The following is a 15,795-nucleotide window of genomic DNA, read 5'->3' as shown; positions in this document are numbered from 1 at the left end:
AGTTCAGGTTTGAAGTGTATTTGAGGGGGACTGTATGTTAGCCTCGCTCCCCTCCTGGCCCTGTCCTAGCTTGGGCCATGTTAAATGTCCCAAATAGCCTATTAAACAGCTTATAGAAGCGAAGAGACAGCACATCCAAAGAAAAGTGGAATTTTAATATCACACCAGTTTGCGACGTTTCGGCATAAACAAGCCTTGAGAAAGGCTTGTTTATGCCGAAACGTTGCAAACTGGTGTGATATTAAAATTCCACTTCTCTTTGGATTGTGCTGTCTCTTCGCTTCTATTGTGTACCAGCTCCGGGCTGGTTGGTGTGGCGTGCACCCACTCTATATCAATATATAAATTTTTTTCTGTGCTGTTGTATTACAATTTTGGACTATTAAACAGCTTAATTATTGTGCAGCATGGGCTGTATTATATATTAAGTATATACTACTCTACTCTTCCCTGTGTCGTCCTGTCTGTTTCCCGCTCAACACTACTGCTGTTGAAGATTCTGAACCCATCTCTGAAGTGACAGGCCGATCAGCCAATCACTGGCCAACATGAGTCAGCACTGCAGCCAGTGATTGACTGAATGAAAGTGTCACTTCGCAGACAGCTTCAGAAGCGTCATCGCAGGCTGCGGGGAAAAGCCTGGAGGACAACAAGGAGTGTGGACAGGTACGTAAAGTCTTTATAATTTTACTTTATCCTGTCATCAGTAATTGGATAATAATTTTTAAACATGTTGAAACACAACAATCAGCAATAATCCTCTCTTTAGCTAATAGTGGTCTTTAGTTCACCTATGGCCTTATTTGGCCGTTTAGACGAGGCCATTTTTTTATGTCTTGCAAGTACAAATATATGAAAACTATTTTCTTTGACATAACCGCTAACTTACAGTGTCAGCAGTTTGGAATGTGAATTGCATCTTTTTCACTTAAATAGAAGCACCAGGTAGATATAAGTTCTACCTTATCAGATCCTAGAATAGTTATAGTAGTATTTATCCTGCGGCCTTTACTCTTCTCCAGCTATAGGTTTGGTTTGGGAGAGATCATAGAAATGGTATACAGTATATATGGTATTCTATGATGATTACACTCCAATCTATCTCACTTTGGTCCCAATGTCAGCTCTATGCTATCCAAGATGCCTTTGTGTCTATCAGCTATATCTTTCTTCTCCTCACGCTTTTTGAAATTCATCATGGACAATACATAACTCATAATCTTTCTGCCAGGGTAGGGAAATTACGCAGAACTGGTTGTCAAAGCTGGGTAGAGAAGCCATGTTTGGTCTTTAAACAAGCAAAAAAGTGGGCACCACACTATGTAACAGAGTGCAGCTATGCATATAAACTACACAATTCGAAGACAGAAAAAAGCATGTGCACACGAGCGCTGCACATCCAAACAATATTTTATTTAGTCAAAGTACACAAAATAAATAAAAGAAGCAGACAAAAGGAGACAAGCCTTCTCACAAGACCATGATAGGTTTAAAAACACTTAAAATACATAAATCAATACCCCACCTGCGCCCAAGGCACCCAATTCCTATACTAAGAATTTGTCTAACTTTGCTTATTTAATAACATATTAAAAAATGTTTTTTGGCCGGAGTTATCTTTTAAGGCAGTTAAATATTCTATTTAATCTGGGGTTGTTCTTTTATCTTGATCTACAAATCCACACACCCACATTCTCAAGCTAACACTACACACTACAGGGCTGACTTCTGGCCCGATATAATATTATTATATCTAAATGAGTTGGTGGCAGCATTACCAGGCTTCCTGTGCCCGTGTGGAAAGAAGGTGTCTGTGTAAATCTATACACAGCTAAACTCTTATACCCTATGTAGAGTGCGGGACGTCATATATTGGTATGCATGTATGTGTGTGTGTGTGTGTATATATATATATATATATATATATTATACAATACAATATATTATAGTATATGTAGGTGTGGAACCCATAGTCACAGACATTAAAGATTACCAGAAGCAGCCTTTTGCCACTGGGGTCTTACGTTCAGCACAACAGTCAAAGTGCAAATACATTTGTGTATGAGTGCATCCGGGGATACAGCATAGTTTCAGTTCCTATTGGTGGCAAGTATGGCCAATTGGTTGCCAGCGGAGCAACTACCCCCCCCCCCCCCACACACCTACTGTCACAGCCAGAAAAGTTCAGCTTGCCTTCTGCAAGCTGCTCTGTCTAGTCTCCAGGTGGGAGACCAGAACCTCCACAACATCCTTATGGCGGCAAGGTGTGAGGAGCGGGAGCAGTGTGAGCACCAGCTACAAATGCTCCAGCACCAGCCTGCCTTGAGTCCTCTGAGATCCGGATCTCAACGTTACGAGCGGAACACTTCCCCCTGCTGGAAGGGTAGGAACTTGGACACCCTACTTGCATTTGAGAAGATGTGCTATCAGTGCCACTTGGCTGAGGACCATTAGGTCTGATTCCTGACACCCTTTCTCGGGGGCAAAGCCCTGGAAATCTTTGGGTGCCTGCCCAGCGAGACCACCCTGAGCTATGAGGATATCACACAGGCTTTGGTCTGGCTGTAGAACCTGACCCTTGAGACATTACAGAAGAAGCTCCAAGAGTTTGCAGCAGGGTCTTACTGACAGCTGTGCCAACCACATTCTAACCCTACTGAGAGACGTCGACCAGTGGACCACGGGATTGGAGCTCACCACTGTCCAGCAGCTGAAGGAGCTCATTGCAGTTTTTGTATGATTGCCCAGAGGACCTACAGCAGTCCCTTCGTGAATGGAAGCTGAAGGGGGCCTCTGCAACAGCAACCCTTGCCAATGAATACACAGGACTTAAGAGGCCAAGAAGTCAGATGGCTGTAGAGGGGGGAGTAAGTCAAATGTGATTCCAACTGTTCTTACCCCTAAGCCCAAAGAGAGCCCTGACAGAGCTCCCCTCTCCACGTCGGTAGTGGAATCCCATCTGAGTAACTGGGACACTTCAAGACCATGTGTCCCCATCCCAGAGATCGTCCACTGTTTTGTGTGGGGGTAGCGGTGGTGGGAGGTCCCTTGACAATATTAAGCCTGTCAATGTGGGCCAGGCTGTTTCCATGAGAATTGGAAAAACACTTGCCATCGCTAGGATTGAACCGGCGCATCCAGTTGCTAAGCTGTATTTGGATTGGGGGGGCTGGACTCAGGGTGGAAGAGGTAGGGGTATCCCCGAATATCTCTGCCAGTGTGTTGCAGGCAGCAGACTTTGGTCGGCTAGTGTCCCAGAATATGGCCACTAAACCCCCATGATGTGACCCCCGCCAACCCCCCGATGTTATGAATGTGTATAATATGTATAATGATGGGCGTGTGGGGATGGGTGAGGGTTTCCTTTTCCTGTGGTAGGGTGGAGTTCAATCCAGGTGTGGGCAATCCTGCACCTCTTCAATGAGTTGTTCAGCATTATGCCCGGAAGGACAGAGACAGCCGACCACCATATGGGTACCAGGGATCATCCCCTGATCAGCGGTCAGCAAATCTGGTCTCCCTGGAGTTGCAGTAGCAGCACATGCTCCAGGAGATTGATGAGATTTTTAAACTGCGGGTCACTTTGGCAGATTCCCCTGACCTGCGATGCATGGGAACGCTCTGCCTTTATTACCCCATTTGGACTGTATGAATCCACTGTCATGAAGAATGTCCCTGTCACTTTTCAGTGGCTGGTCAACACTCTACTTAAGGGACATGAAAGGTAGGCTTCCACATACCTGGATTATATTGTTATCTTCAGTCCCACATGAGAGGATCGCCTACAGCACAGTTGTCAAACTCAGGCCCTCTAGCTGTTACAAAACTACAATTCCCATCACGATGGGAATTTTAGTTTTGCAGCAGCTGGAAGGCCTGAGTTTTGACACCCCTGGCCTAGAGCATCTGATGCAGGTGCTTGGGCAGATCCACAAGTCTTAACTATCAAGCCGGAGAAGTGTCAGCTGGGCATAGGCGAGGCTCTGAAAGAGGGTGCCTCTGAAACAAGAGTCTGGGAAGGTGGATGCCATCGCATCTTGGCCCACCCCTAGAACCAAGAAGCAGGTAATGTCCTTCCTTGGCACCACTGTGTACTGTAGGAGGTTTGTCCTTCACTATAGTAACCTGGCTAAGCACCTGACAGACCTCATCAAGAAGAATCTGCCCTCTGCAGTCCTCTGGACAAACGACTGAGACAACCTTCCAGGTGCCCTATCAAGCTTCCCGGTACTACAAGAAGCTGACTTCACATGGCCGAATATGGTACAGACGGACACCGTTGACCTTGATCTAGGTGCGCTGCTCATCCAGGTCGACTCAGTGGGTCCGGAAGGCCCTGTTTTGTACCTAAGCTAGAAGCTCTTGCCGAGGGAGTTGATATACTCCACCATAGGGAAGGAAGGCCTAGCAATTGTGTGCTCCCTGCAACGTTTACAGCCCTATCTATATGGGTGCCTCTTCACAGTGGAAACGGAGCACAACCCCTTTCAGCTGGTTTCACACGGAGACTAATGGGAGGGTGATACGCCTGAAGTTCCAAGAGTACCACTTTGCCTTTCACCACAAGAAGGGATGGGACCATGGTAACACAGACAGTTTGTCCCGCCAAGGGGGAGGTTGAGGATGGGCGCATGGGTGAACACAGTGCTTCCCCTAGCACCCTTTAAAAGGGGAGGTGTAAGGAGTATGGAATATCGTTCTCTAATACATATACAGTGGTACCTTGGTTTAAGAGTAACTTGGATTAAGAGCGTTTTGCAAGAAAAGCTCACAGTTTTTCAAAATTGTAACTTGGTTTAAGAGCTCCCTGTACTGGGTGGAAGGGGGAGTGGGAGAGGGGCATGGTCTGCATAACGTGGTCTACAGCCCTGCACTCAGGAAGTCTTCCTCACCTTCCAAATCATAGCAGATCCACTTTAGGCTGGGGCTTGCATCAGAGGACAGGACATTTCTTTATAGCTGTGACCCCTCTATGTGCCCACATCTGCCCTGCTCATTCCTCATGCTCCCTGCAGTCTCTTTCAGCCCTTGTGTTTCCCATCCTTTCCAATCCTGCTATAATGTGCCTGTCAGTCAGTTCTGTCACTGTACCGCAATTTATAATATAACATATTCAGCTATTTCTAAATGTTTGTTTCATTTGTTTTACATGTTGTTCAGAATAAAAAAAATCATTATTTTTGGGGTGTGGAACCAGTTGCCTGAATTTCAATGAATTCTTATGGGAAAATTTGCTTTGGTTTAAGATTGATTTGGATTACAAGCATGGTCCCGAAACAAATTATGCTCGTAATTTTCTGGATTGCCTGACCCAGCAAAATGCTTTTCTGTCTCACTCCTCTCTGGGAACCTGGGATAGGGAGATACTTGTAACTGGTAGTCAAAGCTGGTTAGAGAAGCCATGTTTGGTCTCCAAACGATCTGACATAACCTATGGTATCAGAACCATCTCCCTATGACCCTGTTTTGTAGAGTTATGACCCCTTTTTGGATTGTATAGGTTTTGGTTTTCACCCTAAGTAGGGGGAACTTGGACCGGCCCACACATGGGATGGGGGGGGGGGGGGGGGTAATCTGGCAGGGGGTATATAGTTGGTACTGGGGACTTGGCAGTGAGCGGCATTCTTTGTCCATGGGAGGCCAGGTCTACATGTTGGAGTTTCTGAAACAACGCAGCAGCACATGCCTCCTATGTGTTTGCTTTACAACCAAAAGGACGCTGGTTGACCTCAGGGAGATCAACCAAAACACCGCAGAGACACCATCACGTGTCTCAACGTCAGTGTATTCTAGAACATTGCCCCCTGGGAAATCAAATATGCAAAAGAACACTGCAGAGACACCATCACATGTCTCGACGTCAGTGAACTAGCCAGACCTTCCCTCCGGGAAGGAACAACCAAGCCAAAGGCGTTCTCCAGTTAAGGAGACCACCTCAGCAAGGTATCCATCCACAGACAGCTGTTTCGGGGTTTTTGCCCCTCATCAGTGTGGAGTAGGTTTCTGGCTAGTGGGAGCAATGACTAGTAGGTGCATGCAAAAGGACGCTGGTTGACCTCAGGGAGATCAACCAAAACACCGCAGAGACACCATCACGTGTCTCAACGTCAGTGTATTCTAGAACATTGCCCCCTGGGAAATCAAATATGCAAAAGAACACTGCAGAGACACCATCACATGTCTCGACGTCAGTGAACTAGCCAGACCTTCCCTCCGGGAAGGAACAACCAAGCCAAAGGCGTTCTCCAGTTAAGGAGACCACCTCAGCAAGGTATCCATCCACAGACAGCTGTTTCGGGATTTTTGTCCCTCATCAGTGTGGAGTAGGTTTCTGATCTCCCTGAGGTCAACCAGCGTCCTTTTGCATGCACCTACTAGTCATTGCTCCCACTAGCCAGAAACCTACTCCACACTGATGAGGGGCAAAAACCCCGAAACAGCTGTCTGTGGATGGATACCTTGCTGAGGTGGTCTCCTTAACTGGAGAACGCCTTTGGCTTGGTTGTTCCTTCCCGGAGGGAAGGTCTGGCTAGTTCACTGACGTCGAGACATGTGATGGTGTCTCTGCAGTGTTCTTTTGCATATTTGATTTCCCAGGGGGCAATGTTCTAGAATACACTGACGTTGAGACACGTGATGGTGTCTCTGCGGTGTTTTGGTTGATCTCCCTGAGGTCAACCAGCGTCCTTTTGCATGCACCTACTAGTCATTGCTCCCACTAGCCAGAAACCTACTCCACACTGATGAGGGGCAAAAACCCTGAAACAGCTGTCTGTGGATGGATACCTTGCTGAGGTGGTCTCCTTAACTGGAGAACGCCTTTGGCTTGGTTGTTCCTTCCCGGAGGGAAGGTCTGGCTAGTTCACTGACGTCGAGACATGTGATGGTGTCTCTGCAGTGTTCTTTTGCATGCTTTACAACCAAGACCCGAATCATATGGTAAGGGACTATTGCTAACACTGTTGTACCACTGCCTGTATATTGCATCTGACCTATGTATATATTGTTCAATGTATTGTTTAGTGTGCCCTTAAGGCAATTAAATATTCCATTTAATCTGGGGCTGTTCTTTTATCTTGATCTACAAATATTCACGGCTACTTTCTCAAACTAACGCTTCACACTACAGGGTTTGCATCTGACCCAATGTAATATTATTATATCAAAACAAGGAGCGCTAGGAGCATCATTACTAGCCTTCCTGTGCCTATGAGACTGTGTAAATCTATACCTAGCTGACCTCCTTTACTCCTGGTGGAGTGCGGGATGTCACACCTTACATCTAACACCTTGCTCCCTTCCAATCCATCTATTACTCTGCTACTTGACTAACGCATTAAATCATCCTTCGCTCTTCCACTGCCAATCATTTTACTGGTTACCTGTCACCCAGCAAATTCAGTTTAAATTGTTATTCATGACATACAAGACAATCCACAACCTGTCCTCCGTACATCTGTCTTAATCTCCCAATATCGCCACTTATGCTATCTCCAATTTTTACAAAACTTCTGGCTGTGCTTACCCCTTGTCTGCTCCTCACTTAACCATTTCCAAGATTTCTCCCGAACTTCCCCCATACTTTGGAACTTAAAAACCCATCTTTTTAGGCTACAATGTACAGTAAATCCTCACCGCACTGTGACCAGCTGCTTCCCTTAACTACTGTCTCCCTTCTCTCACCTTGTAGATTGTAAGCAAGGAGGTTTGGTAATTTTTACAGTCGCCCCCTCCTGCTGACATTTCTGTGTTTTTAGAATTTATTTAATAATTATTTCAGAGTGAAAATAAGTAAAGGTGCAAGAGTATGTGGAAAGTGATTACTTTTCAATATTCACTACTCTCCTCTTTTTCTGAAATTTAGAACAAATTCTGATTCGGCGTTGCATCAAAGTACAATGAACCCCAATCAACAGGAAACCTTCAGTGGAAGCTCTCAGGATCTTCAACAAAAGAGAGGTACTAATTAAATATTCATAATTTGGCTATATTTAAAGGGGTATTTCCATCTAAACTAATACAGTTATCCTTGTACTGCACATCAAGTTGAATAGGCTTGCAAATATGTAGCCTCCTTCTCCTGATATCCTGCTATAATTATAATATATATATATACACATACCATATCCCAATACTTATACTCAATATCTATGTATATATATATATATATATATATATATATATCTATATATCTATATCAGTCCGACCACTGATTTTAGAACAGATCAGCCGACCCATACATTGAGGTGTCAACAATGTGAGAAAATGAACATGCAGCTTTGCATGCCCTCCAAGTTTAACTATGTTAGTTGAGATGGGGATCCCTTTTAGGCTATGTTCACACTACGGATGAGACCGGCCGTCCCGTGACTCCGGCCGGGTCACGGAACGGCTGGTCTCTGGCCGGATCATCTCTTAAAGGACAAGTGCCATGAAAAACTTTTTCCCAGTAATTGAAGCACATTACAAAGTTATATAACTCTGTAATGTGCTTCAATCACCTATCTGCCTCCCTTCCCTGTCTTTTCCCCCCTCCACCCCCCACCAGGAAGTGTCCTGACTCACACAGACCTGATTACTGTCGTCACTGTCACCAGGCAGCTCCTTCTTGTGAGGATGAGTCATCAGCAGGAGGGCTGCTCTAGGTCCTGTCACACCAGCCTCCCCCTCCTTGTCAGGTGAGTCTGCTTGCTCAGCTTATCTTCTCTAGTGACATGACTCCTTCACTGAGTCCAGGGCAGCAGGAGAGAGGGTATGAGGGGAGGGGGGAGCTTCCTATGTGCCGAGTCAGTCTGAGGGAAGATAAGCAAGTGAGATGTGACAAGTGATGGCTTGCAGTTGTTCAGCCAATGGGAGCTGAGTAAGCCTGTCACCTGACAAGGCAGGGGAGTGGGGAGGCTAGTGTAACAGGAGAAGGAGCTGAGACGACAGTAATCAGGTCTGTGTGAGTCAGGACACTTCCTGGTGGGGGGTGGAGGGGGGAAAAGACAGGGAAGGGAGGCAGATAGGTGATTGAAGCACATTACAGAGTTATATAACTTTGTAATGTGCTTCAATTACTGGGAAAAAGTTTTTCATGGCACTTGTCCTTTAAGTACCGGCCGTATGATCTTTCGGCCGCGGAGCTCTGATGCGCGCGCCCGCATCAGAGCCTCCCATAGCCCACAGTGAAGCGAGCGGCCGGAGCCGCTCGCTTCACTGTGTGAACTGACAGGTCTTTCTGCGGCCGGAATTCACTGAATTCCGGCCGCAGAAAACTGACCTGTTATTTCTTTGCGGCGCCGCATAGATCCCGGCCGGAGCGTATACGATGTGTGTACGCTCCGACCGGCATCCCATTGAAAGTAAGGTTATGTTCCACCCCGCAAAACTAGTGTGAACATAGCCTTAAAGTGTAACCATCATTTAAGCCCATTGGTAGGATCCCATCTCCAAATTTTGGCAACTTAATTTTTCGCTGCTAAAATGAGCAGTGTCACCCTCGATAAAGCAATACGTGAAACACACGGCGCGTGAGTGGTGTGGTGGACTCTACCTGTGGCACGTCATGGGGGTAATATAATCTATTGGCATAAGTGTTTGTAGTTTAATTTTTTTTTTAGAGAAATTTTTCTCTTTATTTTCTGGCATATACTGTGTGCTTCCTTAGCTACGTAGCAGTATGTACAGCAGCACTTTATGCTTAGTGCCCAGTATCGTAAAGCATAAACTGTATATTCTCTTATAATCTGTTTATTTGAGGTATTACTGTATTGTCTTTATTTCTCTTTACTGTGAGACTTAACATGTTTTGATTTGTAAATAATAAAGTGGTACATATATTTTCTCAAAAAAAAAAAAAAAAAAAAGTCCAGCATTTTGTGGGTATATGTCAGGACAGGGAGGCAGGGACAAGACTCGACAGTGAGCCCTAATACTGAACCCACCAACTGTCCCTAACTACTTGCCTCAAACGGCCCTAGGCAGCCAGGGACAACCACAAAGACATTCCCTGTACTGGATACGTGCACACAGAACAAGACAAACAAACACAATATAGGATAGTCAAACAAGCAAGTTCAGAACTAAACGGGCAGGGCAGTACAAAATCAGGTAGCAATCGGATAGTCAAAAAGTCAAGCAAGAGGTCAGGTAACAAAGTCGAGCAAGCAGAGGGATTAGGTATGGGGATCGCAGGAATAGACAGGGGGAGCTGGGATCAGGGTATGAACCTAATTAGCCAGCAGGGAAAGACTGGCTTCAGCATTCATTTATCAGGATCAAGAGCCCAGTCCGGATCCCCATTGGACCGGCGCTCGGACCCTCCAGTTTCCAGACAGGCAGAGAGGAACATCAATCAACCAGATTTGTTCAGCTGCAGCAATCAAGGCTGGGAGAGTTCAGTGGTATCCCTTGCATTGCCGGAAGCTGAGAAGCAATCTGGTGTGTCACACAGAAGCAAAAGCCGTAACCAGTTCACACCATGCTACTGCACATTCCTGACAGTCCCCCCCCCCCCCCCTTTTATGAGGGGCCTCAGGACCCTCATTAAACGGAAAAGGTTTAGAAGGATTTTGTGTGTGATCTTGTCGAACCAGCCATGGGGAATGCATATCCTTACTAGAAACCCAAGTACGTTCCTCTGGTCCAAAGCCCTTCCAGTGGACCAGATACTGTAAAGACCCCTGAAGCCAAGGAGAATTAAGTTTTTTCTCCACCTCATATTTCAACTCCCCCTGGATGACCAGTGGAGCAGGAGGAATGAATAGTTAAGACTGGAGGAACATACTTTTTCAAAAGTGACTTATGGAACACATTATGGATTCGGAAAGAAGTAGGCAATTTCAATCTAAAAGTAACCAGGTTGATTATCTCAACAACAGTATATGGACCAATATATTTGTTTGCCAGACTGCACCCTTAACCTCAGGTTCTTTGTAGAGAGCCACACCTTTTTAGTACTGATGACCAGGTATGCATCTTTTATTAGCATGCTTTTGGAATTGCTCTTGGGCTTTGACCAAGCTCTGATGAGCTTGGGCTCAAACTGTGCACAGTTTCGAGAAAATGACTTCGGCGGAGGGGTTAACTGACTTGGCGAGGAATACCTTGTGTTAAAGCCATAATTGCAAAAGAATGATGGCATCTTAAGTGAGCACTGCTCATGATTATTCAAGGCGAATTTAGCCAGCGATATAAAGTCCCTCCATTTGTCTTCGGCATCAGCCACGAAACATCTCAGAAACTGTTCTAGAGACTGGTTGATCCTCTCCGTTTGCCCATTCGTCTGTGTGTGGAAGGCAGACGAAAAAGACAAGGAGATACCCAGTTGATCACAGAATTCTTTCCAGAACTTAGCCACAGACTGAACACCTCGGTCGGACGCAATGTTTTCAGGTATACCATGCAAGCGCAAAATGTGATAAACAGTGTAGCCAAAGTACGAGCGTTGGGTAGTTTGCACAAAGGAATACAATGGCACATTTTGGAAAATCTATCCACAACTACCCAAATGACAGTCTTTCCTTTGACAGGGGAAAGTCAGTGATGAAATCTATCGAGATATGTGCCCACGGTCTCGGCACAGGCAGGGGGTGCAATAACCCCTCAGGTGGTTTACGAGGAACCTTGGACCTGCCACAGGTCTCACATGCATCTGCAAAGAACTTAAAGGGGTATTCCCCCCAAAATTATTTTTGCATTAATACGTTGCCCACCCGTAGCTTTCCATCTTTCCAATATAAAGTTATTACGGATTCTGCACAGTTTTGCTGTTATCCAGCTGCATTCACCTCCACGGATTGCATAGAATCATCAGACCTCAGTCCACTCCAACACGCTCCCTGCTCCTGGCCCCCACCCTCCGTGTCGGCATCACGTGTCCTCAGTCCCAGCATAGTGAAGTGACTGAGAACACTGATGGGGTGGCTGCTGTTACAGAGGGAGACAGTGATCAGCGCAGCTGTGACTGTCTCCCTCTCTAACAGCAGCCACCCGGCCCCCCCCAGCCCAGCGCTCGCCCCCCCCCCCCCCCCCCCCCCCCCCCCCCCCCCCCCGTGGCAAACTCGGCCCCCCGCAATCGTTGATGGCAAGCTCCGCCCCCATCGCCTGCGGCAAGCTCCGCCCCGCGATTGCCCGCGACAAGATCCACCCCCATCACCCGCCGCAAGCTCTGCCCCCATCGCCCGCAGCAAGCTCCGCCACTACAATCGCCCGCGGCTCTGCTACACCATCCCCCCAACTCAGCTCTGCTTCACCGACCCCCCCAACTCAACTCTGCTACACCGACCCCCCCCAACTCAACTCTGCTACGCCGTCACCGCCAACTCAGCTCTGCTACGCCGTCACCGCCAACTCAGCTCTGCTACGCCGTCACTGCCAACTCAGCTCTGCTACGCCGTCATCCCTAACTCAGCTCTGCTACAATGTCACCCCCAACTCAGCTCTGCTACACCGTCCCGCCAACTCAGCTCTGCTACACTGTCATCCCCAACTCAGCTCTGCTACACCATCCCCCCAACTCAGCTCTGCTACAATGTCACTTCCAACTCAGCTTTGCTACACTGACACCGCCATCTCAGCTCTGCTACACCGTCATCATCTCCTTCATTGTCTCAGCTCTGCTACTTCACCATCATCAGGCAGAAGCATTGCATGATGGGAAATGTAGTTTCCTATCTTGGATATAGATTGGCTTTTAGAAAAACTTGTAACTCAGGAACTGCAGCAGCTAGAAAGATGGGAGACGGCTCAAAATACTCAGGGGGACTTGGTGAGTAAGACCAGCTAGGTTTGGGAGCATTTAATTTTTTTAGCTCTTGGGGGAATACCCCTGTAACATCTCGGGCCCAGGAAGGCCACCAGTAGTGGCGCGAGAGTATTTGGTTCCTGCCACCCCTGGGTGTCCAGCTAACACGGAGCTGTGAATCTCCTCTAAGACCCAGAGACCGAGATTGGGGGGTACAAACAGTAGTGACTCCGGGGTGCCAGGGACTGGAACTCAGCGATTTGAGTCACCAGCTCTGGTTGCAAAACAGCCACTACCACACCAGGAGACAGGATGGTATCAGGTTGGACCCTGGGCAAGGTCTCAATGTCAAAGCTGCGGGACAGGGTGTCAGCCTTGACGTTCTTGGAACCAGGCCTTTAAGTAGTTTCAAAATTGAACCTGGTAAAAAACAAGTCCCATCTGGCCTGGCGTGGTGTGAGACTTTTGGCTTGGTCCAAATATATGAGATTCTTGTGATCAGTAAGAACCACCACCTTATGTTTTGCTCCCTCGAGGAAGTGTCTCCATTAGTCAAAGGCCATCTTTATAGCCAAAAACTCCCTATTACCTATGTCGTAGTTGCACTCTGCCTTGGAGAACTTCCTCCAGAAGAATGCAACAGGTCGGAGGTTGGTAAGAGCTGCAGATTTTTGGGATAGAACAGCTCCTACCCCCACCTCGGATGTGTCCACTTCCACTATGAAAGGACGCTCAAAGTCCGACTATCAGCACCGGAGCCTCAGAGAAACACCGCTTGAGCCTGTCAAATGCCAAGTTAGCGTCAGGGGTTCAATGTACCAGATCCGCCCCCTTTTTGGTTAAATCGGTAAGAGGTTTGGCTATGAGCGATAAGCTCTTGATGAATTTTCGATAATAATTGGCAAAACCCAAAAACCTCTGCAGGGCCTTGAGGTTTTTCGGTTGCTCTCAGTTCTTAATGGCTTGGTCCTATTAAAGGGCCCATACTAAATGAATTCAAGGTTATCTTGTACCCCAAGTATGAAACCTCCTGAATTCCAAATTGACACTTAGACAACTTGGCACATAGCCGATTAGCTCTCAGAAGCTCCATGACAGTGCGGACGTGTGAAATGTGACCAGTCGGGGGAGAACATTAAAATATCATCAAGATAGACAACCAAAGAACGTCCAAGATACTCACGGAATACATAATTTACAAAATGTTGGAAGACTGCTGGGGCATTGCATAACCCAAAAGGCATAACAAGGTATTTGAAATGCCCTTCAGGGGTATTGAAGGCAGTATTCCATTAATCTCCCCCACTGACTGATCCCACCTCCACTTCCGAGACAAACTTGTCTGGACAGTGACAGCACTTTGAGCCATTTACTGGCCATGGGGCTGTTATTGGCATGTTTGTTATGTTCTCAGTCAGGAGAGCAACATATTAAAAGTTTAAAATGAGTTGAATATCCCTTAAGGGTGCGTTCACACCTACAGGATCTGCAGCAGATCTGCAGCAGATTTGATGCTGTGTTCAGTTATTTAAATGAAATCTGCTGCGGAAAATCAGCTGCAGATCCTGTAGGTGTGAACGCACCATTAAAGTAGAGTGCATCACATAGTAGCATTAAAAGGGTTGCGTAATGCAGGCTTGTACAACCAAAACATTGAAAGGGTTATTAGCCCTGTTGATTTACTGCATGTTACAGGACTGAGTACAGTGAAGGGGATAACTGAACAGCAGCCATCTTCTGTATAGTATCGGAGCTGGGAGAGTGAGGGGTAAAGAAGGGCATTGTGCTTAGTTCAGGGGAATAAAGGGGTTACCTGGGTTTGCTAGTTGACAGCATACTGGGCATACTGAGCAGTGAACTGGGATAGTGTGACATTAAAATAAAATAAAAAAAAACCCTGTACAATAAAAGGCATATCTGCCTACAAGCGGGGGCAAATCTAGCTAAAACCAGGGGCATAACTGGCTAAAAGTAGGGTCAAATCGGGTTGCAGGGGGGCATATTGGGATACAAGGTTGGCATATCTGACTATAAAGGCCATATCTGGCTGCAAGGGGGACATGTCTGGCTGAATAAACAGATTTATGGAAGTGGCCTCTAGTATTTAATGTAGCAACAAATTATTCAGTAGCATTTGCATAGACTGGCATGACTCTACTCTTTCACTATCTCCATTAGGGTTCACACTCCTAAACTGCATTCACACATCTGTATTCCCATCCGTAGCTGTGGACTTGCAGCTATGGACAGGACTACGGATGTGCAATGAAGAGCCAGGACCTGTTGTGGGAGGATGCTAGGACTGCAGCATCAGAGCTAAGAGATAATCTCTGTATACACTGCAGTTCCGCCTGTGGCCACTAGGTGTACTGTGTAAGGAAACAGGCAGAGCAGCATGTAAACAAGCAGCCAAGATGTAAACAGAGATGTATCATGGCAGGAGACACTGATATAGGAGAAAAAAAGTATATGGGGAGGTTTGTCTAGGCTTTTGCAGTACAGCCAGATGTTTTTTTTTACTATGTTATGTTATTAATCTTGGAAAACCTCTTTAAACTGTCAGGGATATTGTCTAAACTTGATCACAACTGCCTCTAAGCACCACAAAGATAATTGTTACAAAAGTATTCTAGTTCTTAATGTTTTAAATGATCTTTTCCAAATATGTTTCAAAAATTGGCTGTTAAGCATCTTGCATTTGCTTTTTTGTACATGTAATTGAAATTTTAAGCTGTATGTTTGTTTTTTAATGTGCTCAGACTGGGAGAAAACATTAAAAAATATAAACTTGCCTTGATTGCTGCCACTGTGGTGCTTAAAAAAAAAAAAAAAATGACCACCCAATTTTGCACAAAAAAATCGGTCTTTTATAGGGGTGGTCTTCTCAAAGTACGAATTATAGAAAATGCTGAATTAAGTGTATAATTGAAGCAGCAATGTGTACAACATACATTTACACATAAATCATGATGAAAAAGCACAGAGTCATGTCTTATCAAGTGTTTAATGAGACAGTCATCATACAGCAAACAGGACTGTATTATTACCTTTTTTTTTTCATACATCCT

General features: G+C 46.1%; 1 protein-coding gene across 4 annotated transcripts in view; it reads left to right on the top strand.

The window, feature by feature from the left end:
• CRTC1 (CREB regulated transcription coactivator 1) overlaps window positions 1-15,795 on the top strand; it is a 131,029-nt gene that overhangs the window by 43,693 nt on the left and 71,541 nt on the right. For 3 of the 4 annotated variants that reach the window (XM_069962476.1, XM_069962475.1, XM_069962474.1), the window contains one exon: window positions 7,865-7,959. In XM_069962476.1, coding sequence (XP_069818577.1) covers window positions 7,865-7,959 — 95 coding nt within the window. Of the gene's footprint in view, window positions 1-535; window positions 667-7,864; window positions 7,960-15,795 lie in introns of those variants that run through there. The other variant, XM_069962477.1, reaches the window with a different exon arrangement.

Source organism: Dendropsophus ebraccatus, chromosome 3, assembly GCF_027789765.1.
Source record: "Dendropsophus ebraccatus isolate aDenEbr1 chromosome 3, aDenEbr1.pat, whole genome shotgun sequence".
In the NCBI taxonomy this organism is placed as follows: domain Eukaryota; kingdom Metazoa; phylum Chordata; class Amphibia; order Anura; family Hylidae; genus Dendropsophus; species Dendropsophus ebraccatus.
This window is presented reverse-complemented; position numbering and strand designations above follow the sequence as displayed.